Raw genomic sequence first — 19,715 nt, 5'->3', positions numbered from 1 at the left:
AATGCCTCACACATTCACTTCGATAAAAGAAAGCAGTTTGATTTTTCATAAAATACAAGTGAGGTACTCTCTGTAAAATGTTAATTTAAACTTAACTGTAAAGAATCCAAAGAATTTTTATAAAATTGAACAAAACTTGGCCAAGAAAGTTACTCAATACTGAAAGACACTCCTGTGTGATGAATTATCTTCCATGGTCTAACGATGTGAATCAGTAATGATGAATGGTTATGGTGTTAAAAAAAATAAACTAACTAATATATTATTGAGACCCTACAACAGAGAGATTGAGTTTAACTGCTTTATATGCATTATATTTTACATATTTTATTTCCTATTTTAGATTAGTAAACCAGATAGCTAGACAGGAAATAATTTTTAAAGGTGGTACTTTGTACTTGGAGAGACAGGAGTAATTCCAGAGTTCACTGACTGCACAGCTCCTTGACTGAAGTCTGAAAACACATTTCTGTGATTTATTAGCATAACTATACACCTAGAGCTGCCATCACTGCCTTTGAAAACATAGAACTTTCTAGAAGCTTGTGACAAATGTGTGCTTTCATAAATGATCTACCCTTTTATTTATCATTTTATGATTTCATATCTTTGCCACTAAATCAGTTGTCACTTTCTGATGTTAAGTCCGCTTTTAAAAAGTGCTTTGTTTCTTTCTGTTTTCACCATTGTTCCTGCTTTGGGTAATTTTAGTGGGTCATGTAACATTTTGCAACATATAAAATATTTCTTCTAAAATTTAACGATTCTCACGACTCCATAGACGTTCAAAATAAAATATTGCTTTAATAGCAATATTTTAGTAGAGATATCTAAATCAAAGGCATTTGCAACAGGAAATTCCAATATATGCTAAAAATAATATTCTCCCGTCTAGAGCATTTAATTTTTAACCAATAATGGCTTTAACATTGTCAAAATATTGGTGCAACACTTTTGTTTCTCATACAACATTTTAATTTTAACCTGAATATTCTAATACTGTTGAAATATGTCTGTGGAAACTCCTTACATTCACGAGGACAGTATTATTCATGAATTCCTTTCTTCACTAATTTAGTGCCTTACATGTTTTCCAATCAGTATTATTGTGCTATTATTGTAAATAAAAAACATTTATGCTATCATGAAACACTTATTTCAAGCTCTGTGGAAGTTAGTACCAGATTTTACATTATTCAACTGCAAATGAGGAGTATCCCTCACCCTGCACCCCACACGGTGTCACTGTACTAGCAATGTCGTCAGCACATGACACACACTCTTGATCAAGACCTTCAGGGCAGTTTCATCCACATTGTAGCTGACACTACTCAGCTGCAGACATGAACAACCAAGGCGTGACTTATGCGGAACTCCATCATGCTAAGGGCTCAAAAAGACAGCAAGTGCAACCTAAGGGCACGAAAAGTTGCATTTCAGTAACTGAGGAGGAGATAACCTATGCAGAATTGAATCTTCAAAATGCTTCTCGGGACCTTCAAGGGAATGGCAAGAACTCTCCCTGCAAAGGTAAAAAACATTTAATGCAGACAAGTATGTCTGTTTTAGGATTTGAAGTTGGGGTGTAGGGGTGTAGGGAAAGAGTAGGAAGTGATCTCACATAGTTTTCATTTGTGAGCACCAGAGCTGGAGGTTGGAATATGGTATTGTAATTGAAAGCATTGGTATATTCTGAGAGAAGATTCCAATGATAGTGATGGGTTTGAGGTGCAGGTTATTGTATGTGATTCCCTGTGCATCGTGGGTTCTCTTGTTTGTAAATCTCCTAAATGATTGTTTGCGGGCATCCTTTCTCAGTGTTTGCATTTCTCTTCCTACTACTCACCATTATGTCCAGAGAAGCTCATTGCCGGTATCTTGGGAATCCTCTGCCTCGTCTTGATGTCCACTGTGGTAACAATAGCTGTTATTCCCTGTAAGTACGTGTTTGAATGACTAAAAGGGAATATTTCACTTTACTGATTATTAGTTTCTCGACATATTGTATAGCACTTTGAATTTATTATCTCATTTTAGTGCATGTGTGCTCTAAGTGTGGAATGATCATTTAGAGGTTATCTAAAGTAGAAATAAGAGAATAAATACAGGGAGAATTAAGCATATATTTGTATTTAATAACTCAAAGGCAACTCATACAAGAGTGAAATATGGTGAAATATGCATTAATTCTTGAGATCGCTTAAACCAAATATTGTAAGAGATGGCGAGGTTTCGTTCTTTAAGCTTTTGAATTGTTTCCCCCCCATGTTCATTACTTTATTAAATTTGTCTGGTAAAATAGCACACCCAATTTTAAACTAAGAAACTCAACTTATTATGATTTATTTTATTTAATATTATGTTTTTTGAGAATTGCTTTAATGTTCTAGCTACTGAAGGACCAGAGCAGAACAAAACATCCCTGGAAACAATGATCCAGAAAGGTACAATATCCCTTGCAAATTTCTACTATTAGGTTAGTGTCTTTCTATCTCTGTCTTAAGGTAGGTAATAATGATTATAGGAGAGTATTACTTCTTAGACAACAATATGAAGAAATACTCATTTAAAATCACCATAGCCATTGTTACCAATTGCTTCACATTTCCTCCTCCTATAACATGATAAAAGATAAATCATTCCATAAAGCTGATTTTGTTCAGTGACTCTCAGGACATGTATTGATGGACATTTTTCTGGTTGCTTTATATGGGCACATAAATTAGGGGATGAAAGCCTGACTCTTCTCTGAGTGTGTGTGTGTGTGTGTGTGTGTGTGTGTGTGTTTTGTTTTAATTTTACCAGCTTGTGAGGGTCTACGAATGTTATGTACACATATGTGTATCCATATACACTATGTAAAGTTTCATTTTGTACTATTCAAAGCTTTTTGGATAATATCTCACAATCTCTCTCCAGCGTGTCTCTGTTGTCATTGTCCGAAAGAGTGGTTTACGTATTCCAACAATTGCTATTACATTAGCACTGAGGGAAAATCGTGGAATGAGAGTTTGACGACCTGTGCTTCTAAGAACTCTAACCTGCTCTACTATGATGATGAAGAGGACAAGGTAAGTTTTCAAATGTTTCCAGATTCTATTAAAAGCTTGTCAGTTAATGGGGCGCCTGGGTGGCTCAGTCTATTAAACATCTGACTTCTCCTCCGGTCATGATCTCAAGGTTGGTGAGTTCAAGTCCCAGATCAAGCTCTGTCAGGCTGACAGCTCAGAGCCTGAAGCCTGTTTCAGATTCTGAGTTCCCTGTTCTCTCTGCTTCTCCCCTGCTCATGCTCTCTCTTTGTCTCTCAGAAATAAATAAACATTAAAAAAAATTTTAAAAGCTTGTCAGTTAGTATTATGCTTCCAGAATTCATCAATAGTTTTATATGTATTTGTAGTTTCTTTCTTTTAAAGTCTTTAATATCCCATGGTTTGACTTTCTGACACATTATTTATACTTTTATACCTTGAATGTACATTTGATAATTTCCAGTTCTTGCTTTTCATAGAAACCTGTTCTTCTGGAAATGCTCTTTTGTCTGAAATTAACTTTACTATTTCATTTTACAACACATCAAGGAAACTAGACATACGATTGTGCACATTGATTACAATAGACTTAGAATCACACAATTCTAAATTACATCATGAGACTGAAGTTTAGAGCCTTTATGAGGCCTGCCCTTTTCATTTTATGAAATATCTCTGCTTCTTTTGGGGCTGTATATCAATGGAATCATTCAGGGTGCATTTTTATGTGTCTCCCTTCTCTCCCAGGTGCTACTTGTAATCCATCTATATTAACACATTTGTCTATAGTTTGAGAATTTTCACTGCTCTCCTATGAATATGAGATTTTAAAAACCATTCTCAGAAATTTAGTTCCTTTTTCGCATGTGGGTATTATGAATAATTATGTTAGGAAAACTCTTTGCTTTGTCTTCCTCCACCTATCATATTTAAAATCATTCATTACTGGGGCGCCTGGGTGGCGCAGTCGGTTAAGCGTCCGACTTCAGCCAGGTCACGATCTCGCGGTCCGTGAGTTCGAGCCCCGCGTCAGGCTCTGGGCTGATGGCTCGGAGCCTGGAGCCTGCTTCCGATTCTGTGTCTCCCTCTCTCTCTGCCCCTCCCCCGTTCATGCTCTGTCTCTCTCTGTCCCCAAAATAAATAAACGTTGAAAAAAAATCATTCATTACACATAGCGACATATTACATAGTATATTCATGTTATATAAATGTTATGGGTTTCATAATAAAATAAAAGTGTATAAATATACCATAATTGTATTTACATATGTTCATACTACACTACCCTGTAACCATTAGTATGAACTTGTACAGTGATGGATATGTGTATATTTCAATATATTGAATTATCTCTACATTTTTCTATTTTATTGTGTAAATATACATTATAGCAAATCATCCTTTGATCCCAAACTCCATAAAATTAATTAGTAAGTTCTGATGGTTATAAACAATACCATTTACCTGGGTTGTAAAGCTTAAGGCGATTCTGTTTTGTGGGATAAGAAATGCTGGGTTGTGTCTCTTGCCCATTTCTCCAGGGCAGTGTCTTCTTTTCTCTTCTTAGAAGTCGCTGTCATATTTTAGATACGAGCTCTTTTTTGAGATTTTAAGATGCAAATACTTGTGACATGCATTTTTGCTCTCATATTGGAGTCTTTTAATGATCAGAATTTTAATGTTCCCATGGTCCTACCTAGCGTTTTGTGTCTTACAATGATTATTAGGGATCTATTTCAGAAGTTAGCCAAAGTTCTTGAGTATGATTTCCTATATTACTTTCCTTGATTGACCTTTTTCTGTATTTCTTTATGGTTTTAAGGATGCTTTATGGTTTTAATTATGGTTTATGATCCAATTAGAAATTATTTTTAGTGATGCTATATTTCTGATGCTGTGAGATAAAAGTGAAGCTTATATTTTTCTAAATCATGATCTTATTGACAGAGCATCATATAGCAAAGTAGGTCTTTTCTTCATAAACAACTTCATATACCTAAAGTTGTATATAGTACACATATGATCTAATCTCCTTTATATAAAGAATATAGATATTATATATCTTTATACAGATAATTGTATATTCATAGATCACAGTCTATACAGCCCATCACAACTCACGGCAGTTTGAGTAAAACACAGAGACTTATTTGCCTCTATGGACCCTTACCGTGTCCTATTTATACTATAAGTGCCCTAAGTATTTCTCTACTTACATTGAGAATCACATGGATGTTACAATTTTGCTTCACTGATAATTTTGCTTCAAATATCAAACAATTTAGAAAACCCAGTGAAGGAAAGTCCATTAGACCTAATGAGAGTTTTATTCTTTCTTTTGTTCTCATTTTCTTCCTGATGATTCAAGAGGCCTTCTTTTACCAATTTTTCTCTTTAGGAGTTCTGTCAGAGCAGGTCTGGTGGTGATACATTTTCTCAGTTTTCCTTTATCAGAGAATGTCTTGATTTCCCCCTGCATGCCTGTTGATTTTTTTGGTGGATAGTCAATGCCTTTTATTTTTTAATAAAAAAAGTGTTTTTTTCTTTTTTATTAGAATCACGCAGTTCGTGTCTGAAATTTTCTGTCTTCCTAGCACACCTTTTTTTCTGTTATTTTGACCAGAGAGAAAAAATATTTTGGAGACTTCGGTGTGTACCTGTTGATGTCTGTGGTTTGCTAGGCTCTCTGACACCAGTCTATGTGAGGTAGAGAGGGAAATTCCGGGGAGCTCACCACCACGTCATGCCTCGGGTCTCCAGGGCTGGGATCTGTCAGCTTTCTCATTAGCTTTCTGAATCTTATGTCATCTTATGTGTAACGCTCAGGGATTGTAGCTGTATTGGTGGCAGGAGTAGGGAAAAGTCTATCCATTCCATCTTTCCAGAACAGAAAGTCTGGTCTGCGGTGGCTTTCATTTGAATGCTCCTAAGATGAATAGTGTTGGACCTATTTTCCTGTACTCACTTGCCATCTATACAAGGTGTTTTGTGACGTATCTATTGAAATATTTTGCTAATAGTTTTACTTTTTTTTTCATTGTATTTTGAGAATTCTTCATGTACCCTGGAGGCAAGTCTTTTATTAGATGTATGGTTTCTAAATGTTTCTTCACAAGTTTATGACTGTCTTTTCTCTTCCAAGACCAGATATTATCTTGACGAACTACACTTCATCAATATCTTCTTCTATGGATCGTGTTTTTGGTGCTCTATCAAATCTCTGGCCAACTGTAGGTCATGCGTTTTTAATAAAACATTTGAACTTTTTTATGTGTGATGAATTTTGAGCACTTTAGTGTAGTATAAAGTATATAATCACTAATCATATTTGATATTCCATTGTTTCCAGAACACTTGTTGAAAAGACTCTACTTTCTCCACTGAATGACTTTGCATTTTTGTGCAGTTGTGCATTTCGTATTGTGTGGGTACAAATGTTGCCCTTTCTCATCTGTTTAATTAATGTTCTTATGTATTTTTATGTCTGTTTTGTATTTTAAAATCGTCCTTTTTATTTTAAATGTTTCTTAATTTATTCTGAGAGAGTGAGAATGCCAGCAGAGGGAGCGGCAGGAAGAGAGGGAGAGGCAGAGAATCCCAAGCAAGGACCATGGTGTCAGCACAGAGCCTGACTTAGGGCCCCATCTCAGGAACCATGAGCAGTAATCAAGACTCAGAGGCACAAATGACTGATCTACCCTGGTGCCCACAAAACTGTCCTTTTTTAAACTGTGAATTTATTCAAGTTCATTTTCAGAGTTATGCTACCTATTCAGGATCGTTGCATGGATGTTTCCTATTCATTTCTATCTTTCTAAAGGTTTTATTTAATGTTTATTTTTTATTTATTTATTTTGTGTGACAGAGAACGTGCATGAGAGAGGGACAGAGAGAGAGAGACAGAGACAGAGACAGAGACAGAGAGAGAGAGAGAGAGAGATGGAGACAGAATAACTTGCCAGCAGGTTCTGCTCTGTCAGTGCAGAACCCAATGCGGAGCTCAAACTCACAAACCCTGATATCATGACCTGAGCCCAAATCAAGAGTCGGACACTCAACCAATGAACCCCCCAGGCACCCCTTTAGAAAGGTTTTGTAAACATAAAAATAAATATTAGTTTTATCATTTACCTTCTGTATCACGGAAATCACATGAATTGATCTTCATGCTAATGTGATAAATTCAGATTATTTATGGCATTTCAAATGTAAATACAACAGGGCACTACTTCAATAAATCTACTTATGATTGTCCTGATATGTTATTTCCTTCTTTTTTGAGTATTCCCATCAAAATGTATATGACACATATTTCATTAGCCTCCTTTTCTGACCCTACAATGATTTCTTTTTGCTTTTTAAACTGGCATTACATTTTTCTTTATTCATAAACATCTAAATACTTTCTGAGTGTGAAAATTTTTCTGAATTACAGAAAAAATTGTTAGAAATTTTATATTTTTTAAAATATTTTAACGTTTATTTATTTTTGAGACAGAGAGAGACAGAGCATGAACGGGGGAGGGGCAGAGAGAGAGAGGGAGACACAGAATCCTAAACAGTCTCCAGGCTCTGAGCTGTCAGCACAGAGCCCGACGCAGGGCTCAAACTCACGCACGCGCGAGATCGCGACCTCAGCCGAAGTCGGATGCTTAACAGCCTGAGCCACCCAGGCGCCCCCTGTATTAGAAATTTTAAGACACTTCTGATATTTTTTTTTCTAGTTCTTTTGGTTCACACGTTGTATTTGGTAGGATTTTTTCCAATGTTCTGTCTAGTTTTAAATATATTTGCATTTCTTCATAATATCCTCCTCTGTTACTTTTACTGTGGTACAAGGCACATACAGATCGGTCACATGGTACACGTGCCAACAGATGGCCGAGTTTTCAGTGTCACCACTGCATTGAATGAGAAAATGAATATTACCAACACTGTGAAATGCCCCTATCAATTTCTTGTCTGCCTTTTAAAAACACTTTATAGAAATACAATCATAGAGTATGCATATTTTGTTTTTAGCATTTTCAGGCGAAGCCAAACTTGTGTGGTTCATCCTTATGTAGCCGCATGAGTTGTCAATGGTCCACATCTCTTTGCTGTTCTGTTGTCGGATTGTCCTACGTTGCATTCGCCCATTCTATTGCGGATGCTCTTGGATATTTGGGTGTTGGCCATTTGGGGCTGCTTTGAGTTATTCTACTATACATTCTTCACGATCAGCTTTTAGCTAAATGTGTGTGTGTCATTTCTTCCTTCTATAACCTTACCTGGCTGATCTCTTAATGCTGCTTGAGAGGGAAGCAATTGAGATCGTGCATTGATAACATTCTTCCTTTGTGCGTGACTGACAAAGGTACCCATTGTCTGTAAACACTACTTTAGCTTCATCCTAAAAGCTTTGATGTATTCTCTGTTTATTATCATCCAGTACAAGGGGATTTCTCTCATCCAGTACAAGATACTTTCCAAGATTTCATCTTTGAACTGTACAAGTTTCAGAAGTCTCTCACTTTCCACATGTTAGGAAATTTCCCAGATTTCTTTCCATTGTTTCTTCTCATTTGTTTCCTTGTCTTCAGAGGAAATACTTTGAATATTTCCATGCTTCCATCCTTAAACTTTTTGATCCCTATGGATGACCTAGAACACTTTCTATATATGTCAGTTAAGTCAAGCTGGTTCCACTATTTTGACAATCTTCCATAGTCCTCCTGCTTTTGTGACAAGCTGGTCTTACTTACTGAAGGAAGAGATTTCAGTCTTCAGCTATACTCATTGAATTGTTTACTTACCCTTCTAATTCTGTCAGTTTCTATTTCCTGTGTTTAAGGGTTCTGTTCTTAGGTAAATAATGTATGTTTTTAATTGTTTGATCTTCCTCTTATATTGACAGGCTTAACATTTGGAAATGTTTCTTGTACTTTCTATTATTATTTCTTGTTTTAACAGCTGCTTTGATATTCGAACAGCCATTTCTGCTCACATCTTCGCTTACTGGTAGTAGGGTCTACTTTTTGTTATCCCTTTATTTTCACCTCTTTGTGTCTGAATCTACAGTGTGTCTGTTACAGACAGTATATAGACAGATATTACTCTCTTATTCAGGATGACACTTTCTATCTTATAATTGGAATATTTATTTAATTCACATGAGTATAATTACTGGGAAATTTGGATTTAGGTATCCCATTTGCTATTTATTCTATACTTATGTCTTGTTTTCCTCTTCCACTTTACCTCACATCTTTTGTATTGAACATATGCTACATTAGTGTTCCATTTTACTTCCTCTACTGTTGTCTTTAGTATATTCTTAACTTATTTCCTTAGCAATAGTTGTAGGTATTACAAACCTATCTTTTGTTTGTTTTTGTGGAGATGATGTTGGCATCTCACATTGCATACATTTAATGCTGACAATCTGTTCATTTGATAAAGTTATGTATTGCCATATGATTACTATGGCTATGTTAGATAACACCTTTGTCATGTCACATATTTATCATTTTTTGTATGTGTTGAGAGAAGCTGAGAATTAGTCTTAGCAACTTTGAAGTTTATAATACAGCAATGTTGTCTGTAATCATATGTTGTACATTACACCTCCAAAAATTATCTATTAGCTATAAATTTGTATTCCTTTTTTTAAAAAAAATTCAATGTTTATTTTTTGAGAAAGAGGGAGAGAGACAGACATGAGCGGTGGAAGTTCAGAGAGAGAGGGAGACACAGAATCTGAAGCAGGCTCTAGGCTCTAAGCTGTCAGCACAGAACCCGACGTGGGGCTCAAACTCAGAAACCATGAGATCGTGACCTGAACCGAAGTCGGATGCTTAACCGACTAAACCACCCAGGAGTCCCGTGTATTTGTATTCTTAAACATCTTCAAAAACCCCCAACCCACAGTCCCTGATAAACACATTCTAATCTTTGTTTTTACCAGTTCATTCTATCAGATTTCATGCGAAAGACAATACAATATTTGTCTATTTCTGTGTGATTTTCGTCCCTTACCATAATGCCTTCAAGGTCCATCCATTTGTTACAAATGGCAAGATTTCCTTCTTTCACCTGGCTAGATAATATTTCACTGTGAGTGTATGTGTGTGTCTGTGTGTTTGTACGTGTATGTATATCACACTCTTTAACTTTATGCCAGTTGCCAGATACTCAGGCTCCTTCCATTTCTTGGCTATTGCAAATAATGTTGCAATGAGCATGGGTGTACAGCTATACCTTTGAGAAGCTGATCGCTTACTTTGTTTATTTTGAAAAAAATTTTAATGTTTATTATTTTTGAGGTCTGGAGGGGCAGAGAGAGAGGGAGACACAGAATCTAAAGGAAGCTATAGGCTCTGAGCTTTCAGCACAGAGCCCGATGTGGGGCTCATCCATATGAACAAGGAGATCATGACCTGAGCTGAAGTTGAACATTCTCCCGAGTGAGCCACCCTGGTGCCCCATTGATCACTTCCTGTAAACACATATGTAAGAATGACGTACTATTTTCCATTGGGGCAGAACCAATTTACATTTCCTCCAAAGGACTGGAGGACTTGCAATCCCAAAGGATTGCATTTCCATGATTCTTGATATTGAACAACTTTCATGTACTTATTGGCCATTTGTATGTCTTCAAAAACATGTGTACTGAGGCACTTACCCCATTTTTTACATTGGATTTCTCTCTTTGTTTTTATTCTGTTGTATGAGTTCTTTATATATATTGGATATTAGTCCTTTATCTGATATTGGTTTACAGATATTTTCTTCTCTTCTCTCCATGATCTCTCAACTATTTGATTCTTTCCTTTGCTGGGCAGAAGGTCTCTAGTTTAATGCAGTCCCTCTTTTCTCTTTTAGATTTGCTGTGATTTTTCTGACTTATCCCTGAAATCATTACCTACACCAAAATCAAGGGTCTTTTTCCTTTTGCCTATATCAATGATTTTCTATTTGTTATATATTTTAATGTTACCAATTTTTGTCTTTTTTTTTTCAATTGAATGAATTCCTTTTAGCATTTCTGTAGGGCACGTCTAATTTCTTCTGCCACATGGCTTTCAAAACCACCACTGGAGTCATGCTGCTGCTTTCCCCTGACTGCCATCTGTGGCAAGAGTTGAAACTTTGATACACCATCTTCTAGGATGCCAGGAAAGTCTTTATCTCTTCTTCATTTCTGAATGAAAATTTGCTGAGTAAGGCATTCTTGGTTGATATTTTTTTTTTTCACCTTTGACCACTTTCAGAATGTCATCCCATTGTCTCCTGCTTTCTACAGGAAGAAGATCTTGTGAGATGATCCTTTTTGGGGTCTGTTATGGCAAGCTGACCGCAGACTGTTCATAGCAGTATTGGATCTGTTGCCCAAGATCAGGGACAGATGGAACTACCAAAGCAACTGGCTTTTGGTGCATAGGTTCATTTGTTGTGGCTGTGGCACTGGGGTCTCGGTTGGAGACATGTGTAGATATTCCATGCAAACTGTACCTGTGTCTCAGGGGCTCACCATTGAGATTCTGGCTAGCAGCGGATTGTAGCAAGTACAGAGGCCCTGGATGACAAGGTTCATTGGTGACTAGGGCCATGGGCAGTGTGTGGTAGTAGCATATGCTGGGGAAGGGGAGTCCAAGTTTCTACTCTTTCCCAAGTGGCAGTAGCATGATCCAGTGGTGGCTTGTGAAAGCCATGTGTCAGGACCCAGGGATCTGGACACACACCTCTAGATTCTTGGTCTCCAATGACAGCTAAGGCTTTAGTGTGGAAGCTGAAAGTGTGTCTGGGGATGTAGCGGTATAGCAGCAGCAATGAGGATTCAGAGCCCTACAGTTGGACCGGAGAGAAGAGACTCAAGGCAGTGGTGACTTGGCCTACCAATGAAGGGTCAGAGCCTTGAGCTACCATAGGTGGAGAAAAGTCTTCAGGTGTTAGCCATGGCTGTTCAGAGTCTAGGTCTGGGAAGTTTTGGGGTTCCAAAGAGCAAGAGCATCCTTTGCAATGAAGAGACAGGGTCATTAAATGAAACATGGTGAGTGGGGCTCAAGGCAGCAAATATCTGCACCCATAGTGGCAGCTAAGGCACACCTTAGGATCTGGGGTCAGGTCTCAGGAACAGCCCCAGTAATGTGACACAATGCCCTAACCTGGGACCAAGAGTGGGCAAAAATCAAATGCAGTTCTAGTCTTGTATACACGACGTGCTATGGCCACCAATCCCTAAAGAGCAGGATTGGAGGCCTTGAAGGCAAGTCTCATCATAGCAACGCCTCCAGCCTCTGGGAGGAGGTGTAGAGGGCACTCTCTGGGCTGCTCCAACAACTGGGATTAGAATGGATGAGCCCCTTCTGTTGCAAAAGCTGCAGACATCCCCATAGTTGAAGCTTAGTGGGTTCTCCTGCTCCCCTTCTTTCCATGAGGTGACTCTCCATGAGGGGATTCCTCCAGGTGCCAAGTGGCTCTCAGCTGCAGGGTTGGGTGATGCCGGCCAAATGCTTCCTTTGCTTTCCATGGGACCATCCTGGTTTTTGATCGGCACCAGATTTTTGGTATTTCTTTGATGTCTAGAGCTTTCCCTGAGCCGTTTTTAGTTTGAAGTTGTTTAGTTACTGTTCTGACTGATTTTGTGGGCAGATGAGCACTGTGACCTGCTAGATCTCCACCTTGCTCATGGCACTCTTTACACATATACAATTAACTGATTGTCATCTACGCCCCATGAATCCTGACTAATTTCCGATAAAATATATTAAATTAGCACTAACAAGCTCCTTTCCACCACCTATTATAGGTATGCCTCAACTTTCCAAAAAGTTGGATTACCTCACTTTGCTTCTCTGAAAGCACTCTGAATACCAGTTTTTGCTGAACAACAGAAATCTGAAGGGGATTTTTGTGTTTAGGACAAAAGGCGAAAAGTGAAAATTGTGTTCAGGGCTAGTTTTACTGTTTAGTGTCAGCTCACACCCCAAGCAGCAAGATTCGTCCTGTCAAGTTCATTTCTCAGAAACTGTATACTCTGTATATCAGTATCAAGCATAGGTTTGAACTGTATTTTTGAGTGTCTGTGCTTCATCTCAATTTATTTTTTGTATCCACTCACAAGGCATGTCTTGAGGTGTCATGAGCCTAAGGAGGTTATTTGTGTTATAAGTTTTTTGGGGTGGTTGTTTTTTATATCAGGAAATGCTCAATCATTTTTCCATGTAAATCAATGTTATTTGCTTTTTCACTTTACACCATTTCAGCTTCGGAAAGCTTTCATAGAAACAATCTGCTTTCAGAGAGAACGGGAAATCCAACCTTCTACCCACATTGTAATGAGGCCAGCTAGCACTGGTTACTGAACACCAGTTACTCGTCAACTTACCTTCTCTGCTTTCATGATTTCACATTAGAGACCTGAAATGAAGCATTCGTGGTGACTATGCAACACAAATATTTGTAACTGCTAAAAAATATAAGGTATATGGTATACATCCGACCATACAGTGTTACAATAATGGCCTTGATAATCTTCTTTCTCAACATAATTCAGAGAGAAAAATACACAGGTTTTGAAATTTACTGACACATCCATCATTTCTGCTGATCTCTATTCCTCCTTGTGGGTATGCATTACCATCTATATCAGTTACTTTTATCTTGAAGAACATTTCTGAAAGGCAGGTGCACTAAGAAAAATTGTTAAGTTTTGTGTTTGATGTGGGGTCTTTATGCATCTTTTCTTTCTGAAAGACAGCTTTGCTGAATTATAATTCTTGTTTGACAGGTCTTTTTCCTTTGTTTTCTTTTGTTTTGGGTTTTTATGTATGTGTGCGGGGAGTTGGTTTTTTGTTGTTGTTTTGTTTTTTTTTAAGTATTTTCCTGGTGAAACTTATCTATTAATCATATTGTTATTTTCCTAAATATACTGAGTTGTTTTTCTCTTTCTCTTGCTATGACACCTATTTATGTTGGTTTGCCTTTCATGTTATTCTTAAGCTGTTGCAAAAAAAAAAAAAAAAACACAACAAAACGACATTTACCAGATTACCCATGTTGAAAATATAGACTACTTTGTTAGAGAAGTTTTAGTTTCATAGCAAAACTCAGACATAGCACAGAGGTTTTCTGCATTCCCCTACTGTCTGTGTGTCAAGGCACAAGCAGTTCGTAGACTCTCTCATTTTCAAAATCCCTCCATGGGCGGTTCACTTGCTACAACTGATAAACCCGTACTGACACCTCTTTATCACCCAAAGTCCATAGTTTACTTTCAGGTACTCTTGATGTTGTGCATTTTAAAAGTTTGCAAAAATATCTAAGGACACGTATGGAGTTATACAGAATAGTTTCCTGTCCTTCAAAATGCTCTGTGCTCCACTTATCCATTCTCCCTTCCCCCTAAACCCTGTCAACCACTGATCTATTTATTGTCTCCATAATTTTGTTTTTTCCAGATGGTCATATAGTGGGAATCATACAGTCTCACATCTTACATTGCATTTCGCTAGATCATGCATCTTAACCAACGTAAGCACACGTTAGGAGTGTTAACTATCACATAGTTGCCCAAAAGATACCTAGAAATTTCACCTTGTAAAACAGAAACTCAACTCACTGAACAATAATTCCCCTTCTCCTCTTTCCCCTCAACCCTGAGCAATCACTCTTCTACTTGCTCTATCACTTTTACTACTTTGGATACTTCATATAAGTAGAATCATACAGTTTTATTTTTTACTTCGTATGTATGACTGGCTTATTTCAATTGGCATAATGTCCTGGAGTTTCATCCATACTGTAGTAGGTGATAGGATTTCCTTCCTTTTTACAGCTGAATAATATTACAGTGTTATGTGTATACCACGCTTTCTTTCTCCATTCATCCCTTAGTGGACATTTGGGTGGCTTCTACCCCGTGGCTCTAAGGAATAATGCTGCAGTGAACATGGGTGTATGTATATCTTTGAGATCTTGCTTTCAATTCTTTTAGATAGTTTCCTACATTTGGGATTGCTGATTCATGTGGTAATTGTATTTTTAATTTCTTGAAGAAGCTCCATACACGTCTTCATAGGGGCTGACCAATTTACATTCCCAACAACCGTGTGTGAGTCTCCTCCTTTTCGACCTCCTCACTGACACATTTTTAAGAAATGTTTATTTATTTATTTTGAGAGAGAGAGAGAGAGAGAGAGCAAGCAGGGGAGGTGCCGAGGAGGGAGAGAGAGAGCATCTGAAACCAGATCCACGCCATCAACAAAAGCCCGATGCAGGGCTAAACCCACAAACTGTGAGATCATGACCTCAACAAAAACCAAGATTCAGACTTTACCAACTGAGCCACCCAGGTGCCCCGACACATTTGTGTGTGTGTGTGTGTGTGTGTGTGTGTGTGCATGTTGCATCCATCACAATGAGTGTAAGGTGATAACTCATCGTGCATTTGATTTGCATTTCTCTACTCATTAGCTATATTGAGCATCTTTTCATATGATTTTCACCATTTGTAGATATTCTTTGGAACTTTGTGTATTTCATTTCTTTACCCATTTTTTAATTGTGTTTCTGGTGTTTGCTGTAGTCATTTCTGACTTGTAGATTCCTTATGTATTTTAGATATGATTCCCTTGTTTGATATATGATTTGCAAGTGTTTTTTTTCCACTCTGTATTTTCATTGCTGATCATGCCGTTTAATGCAATGTTTCAGGTTGATATTGCCCACTTATCTACAATGGACTTTTCCTCTTGGCCCTGTGGTTTTGGTGGCATAGTCAAGAAATCATTGCCAAATACAATGCTGTTTAATATCCCCCCTTCTTTCTTTGAGGAACTTTATAGTTTTACATCTAAATTTATGTCTTTAGTTCATTTGGAGTTAATTTTAGTATACAGTGTAAATGTAAACATCCAACTTCATCCTTCTGCATGTGGGTAGTCAGTTTCCAAACACCCTTTGAAAAGTTCCATTGTTTCCCTATTGAATCGTTCTGGCATCCTTATCAAACCTGATTAGACCGATTATACGTGGGTTTGTATCTGGATATTTTTAAGGGATTGTTTCCATGGGGGATTTAAGATCTGTGCCTTTCTTTTCCTTCATCTTGCTGCTTGTATCCTGTTCCAGTCGGAACTATTGTGCAGGGCAAGGGTATGGATTCTGTGGTAGATAATGTGGCGTAAGGCTAATGGAGGTGGAAGACGTGTTACCCATCCCTGATTTTCACACTGACTTAAGTCACTTCACAATCCACTCTGTTCCCTCAAGACTATTTCTTTGTCTGTATTTGCCAGTGTTCTTTGGTCATTTCATTATGATGTCATGAGACGTGGATTTGTACGTGCTTATTCTGTTAGCAGTTGCTACGTCTCTGGTGTCTATAAATATTTTAAATGATATTAGTAAGCTGTTCATTCATCGTACCTTACGATTGTTGTCCTGGTTTTTTTTTTTCTGCCTCTTTTCTTCTCACCTTCTACTTCGCCTGAAAGTGGCTTTCCTGACACTGTTTTGAAAGTCTCTGAATTCTGTAAATTCTTCTCTTTTTTCTGTCTCAACCCAAGATATAAATAAATTTTGTTACCCCTCCAATTTCTTCAGTTCTTTTCTATCGCATCCCAGATTTTCTGTAGAGAAAATTTAGTGAATTTTCCATTTCAGGTATGTATTTGTTCACTCAGATTCTCTGTGGTTTCTTCATATACTTTTATTTGTCTATTGATATTTCCTACTTGCTAAATTACTGCCATCACATGCTCCTGTAATTATTTCAACTAAGTTTTCTGTATAGTTTACATATCTTTATAAGTAGGACTTTTCAATGCTTTTTTCTAATATGTGCAACAATTACCCCATTAGAAGTTTCTATGACATATGCTTTCCCTTTGTTGGAAGATATTTTCCAATTTCTCTTCACGTTTTTTAACTTTTTACGTAGACACTTTTTAAAATACAGCTTAGTATATATGCGTTCTGTTTCATTTCTCCTAGATTTACTATGGTTTTTTGTTGTAAAAACTTTATGGCAGCATCTTCTCCACTGAAGTCTGTTTGCTGATAGTTTTCTTCAATTTTTCGGTGTTCTTATTGCTTACCTTTATGACCTTGTGACTTTGAAGCCTTGATGTTAATTACTAGTTTTTTGTTTGTTTGTTTGTTTGTTTAAGAAAGGATGTGTTCAAACACTGCAGGTCAGTACAGCTTCCACGTTCTGCAGTGTGACATCAGTGCCTGTGTGTGAATGCGGGAGGGGACTGTTCAGACCTTTACTCTCAGTTCCCAAGTCTCCTTGTGCTCTTACTTTCTCCTGGGTTCCTCTCAGTCTCCTCTCCATGTGTATCTATTTTTTTCCATAAACTAAGAGTGTAGAGAGAGCCAATGTCAACTCTTCCATTATATTCTCATATCCAGTATCTTTCCATTATATTTATGGGGGTCACAGTGGTTGACACAAACATTGCAACCTCCGACCAGGACAAGTATGGGTTTTCTTCATCATTCCCGAGCGAAATCAGCACTTGGAGCTGAAATTCAATGGGTACCTGTCCCCATCCCCAGTGCTGATCAGGTGTCCCCCTGTGGCACCAGCACCCTTGCTCTTTGCAGTTTCTCCCAGGTGTAACAGCTTCAGTCTTCTTATCACCGAGCCAGGGGTGGGCAGGTGGGGAGACACGGGAGCATCCTAGGCGAGAAGATGACAAATGTGCATCTGACTTGAATCTCCACTGTCCATATTTCATAAGTTACTAACCTTTGATCCATTTTCTAAACTCTGAAATTGTTTTCACAGTCAGTTTGTCCTCTTCACTTAGTCCAACTAAGATAATTTTATACTTTCGTGTCCACGGTGTAACATTATATTATAATTTGAAAGTGTCTACAAAGAAAGCAAGGATGAACTTTTTGTGTCATTACAGAATTCAAATGAGTATAAGAGCTTGTATTTGACTCCTAATAAATTTTATTTTCTCATAGTTTTTGTTGAATTTACTCTCTATTACACCTTGGATTAGAGGCTCCCAGAGAAGCCATCATAGTTCATCTGTGCAGCCAAAAGCCTTAACATTTTCTTCCGAAGTGTAAGTGCCATGACAACTTTTTATTTTATGCCTCACAAGAATTGTTCTTAGAAACAAAAACAGCAATGTGTGAACAATCGGATAAACACAGTAGTTGAAGTGTTTCCAGAGAAAAATGGTATGGGAAATCTTGAGATGGAGATATATAAGTATGAGTCAAAATGGATGGTTTATTCCTCAAAATACTGTGGTACATAGTAAGAGATATAAGTAATCTTATGGTAAGATTAATGAGATTTAATTCTCTGTATTTCAGGTTGTCAGTATCTTCAGAGAATGACAAGAATTGTCAATATATCGATTTTGGTACAAACAAATTTTCTTTTGAACCGTGCTCAGTAAGAAGACGATATGTTTGTAAGCACCAGGCATTTTAGTTACCTCATTTTGGTAGAATGCTGTTTCACCATTGATAAGGAATCCATCACTCATTACTTCCACAGCCATACAATTGTTTTCGTTGCACTTTTTGAAGATAATGTATTTTAGTGTAATTTTAGATTCACAACAAAACTAAGAGGAAGTTGCAGAGAACCCTCTATTGCCCCTGTCTGCACACGTGCATGGGGTCTTCCATTATCATCATCATTCACTAGAACGTTTCATTTTTTATCAACGATGAAACCGTATCAATGGATATATATCACCCAAAGTCCAACGTGTACCTGAGGCTTCATTCTTTGTGGTATAGAACTGTTTCTCAAATTTAATTACATTAACGTAAAAAATATATACTGAGGTATATATTATTTGTTTCTTACGCTTTTGCTATTTAGTAACATTAATTATATGTATATGTCTGTATATATATATATATATATATATTACATATCATGATATGATTGTAAAAATTCTCAACAAAGTGAATAATTCCATTTGTATTTCCAAATTAATTAATTTGTCCTAACCCTTAAAGGACCTCAAATGAGGATTGAACCACCCAGGGTGACGAGGTTATTAGTCAGAAATGAATCAGGAGACAGAAACAAGGGGACACTTGAAGAAAACATTTATCTACTTATAAGAGAAAGCTTACTAAGAGGAAAAGATAGTAGCTAAAGAAAATTACAAAGAATATCCTAGAATTAAAGGAGAGATCACTGAAGCCAGATCTACTCTCTGAAGATGGGATTCAGATGTCATTGAAGACGATGTGGCTACACAGAGCTTCACGGCTGACAGGCTCACTGGATTGGCCTGGGACAGATCAGCTCCACACTCCACGGGCTGAACTTGGTGAGGAAGGATCTCAGGCTGTGACTGGCACACAGGAAGAGCTCCCTGTCACAGCGTCAGGAGGAAAGACCAGAAGACAAGAAACTGACAGATTGCCTACAAGAACTTGCTGGAGACAAAAACACGTGACTTCCTGCAAGACTGCAACTGGCAACCAAGCCATGGCGGCCAAAGGAGAGAAAACACCATGAAGCCAGGAAGAAGAGCCCTTTCTGCTCCACTGGCTCTCCATTGTCTTTTACTGACAAAAGTCAACTTCATGTGAGATGACCAGAGAGAAAATGGATAGGATCTTCCACTGTTATCTGAGGACAGGGCACTGAGGGTGGATTTGGAGCCGAGAGTACTAAATGAACGGCCCCTTGAGGTTATCATAGAACAA

The 19,715-nt window shown here is 37.6% G+C and overlaps 1 protein-coding gene across 1 annotated transcript; it reads left to right on the top strand.

Annotated features, from left to right (window-relative positions):
• The first annotated feature begins 1,228 nt into the window (after positions 1-1,228).
• LOC124502575 (NKG2-A/NKG2-B type II integral membrane protein-like) lies at positions 1,229-18,954 on the top strand. The gene is made up of 6 exons (XM_047067290.1): positions 1,229-1,530; positions 1,859-1,936; positions 2,391-2,444; positions 2,920-3,071; positions 17,994-18,097; positions 18,354-18,954. The coding sequence occupies exons 1-6, from the start codon at positions 1,344-1,346 to the stop codon at positions 18,472-18,474; spliced, it is 696 nt and encodes a 231-aa protein (XP_046923246.1). The 5' UTR covers positions 1,229-1,343; the 3' UTR covers positions 18,475-18,954.
• The last annotated feature ends 761 nt before the right edge of the window (positions 18,955-19,715 follow it).

Source organism: Lynx rufus, unplaced genomic scaffold (genome assembly GCF_022079265.1).
Source record: "Lynx rufus isolate CCGP_SWC_20201006 ecotype Redwood Valley unplaced genomic scaffold, mLynRuf1.p SCAF_7, whole genome shotgun sequence".
NCBI lineage: Eukaryota > Metazoa > Chordata > Mammalia > Carnivora > Felidae > Lynx > Lynx rufus.
Note: the sequence above shows the minus strand (reverse complement) of the source record. Positions and strands in the feature narration are given on the sequence as shown.

Excerpts from the sequence above, each read along its gene's own strand:
- LOC124502575 (XM_047067290.1), top strand. The coding sequence starts at position 1,344 with ATGAACAACCAAGGCGTGACTTATGCGGAACTCCATCATGCTAAGGGC. Across the intron at positions 1,531-1,858 it reads CAAGAACTCTCCCTGCAAAG|AGAAGCTCATTGCCGGTATC; the intron begins GTAAAAAACATT and ends CATTATGTCCAG. Across the intron at positions 18,098-18,353 it reads TTAACATTTTCTTCCGAAGT|GTTGTCAGTATCTTCAGAGA; the intron begins GTAAGTGCCATG and ends TCTGTATTTCAG.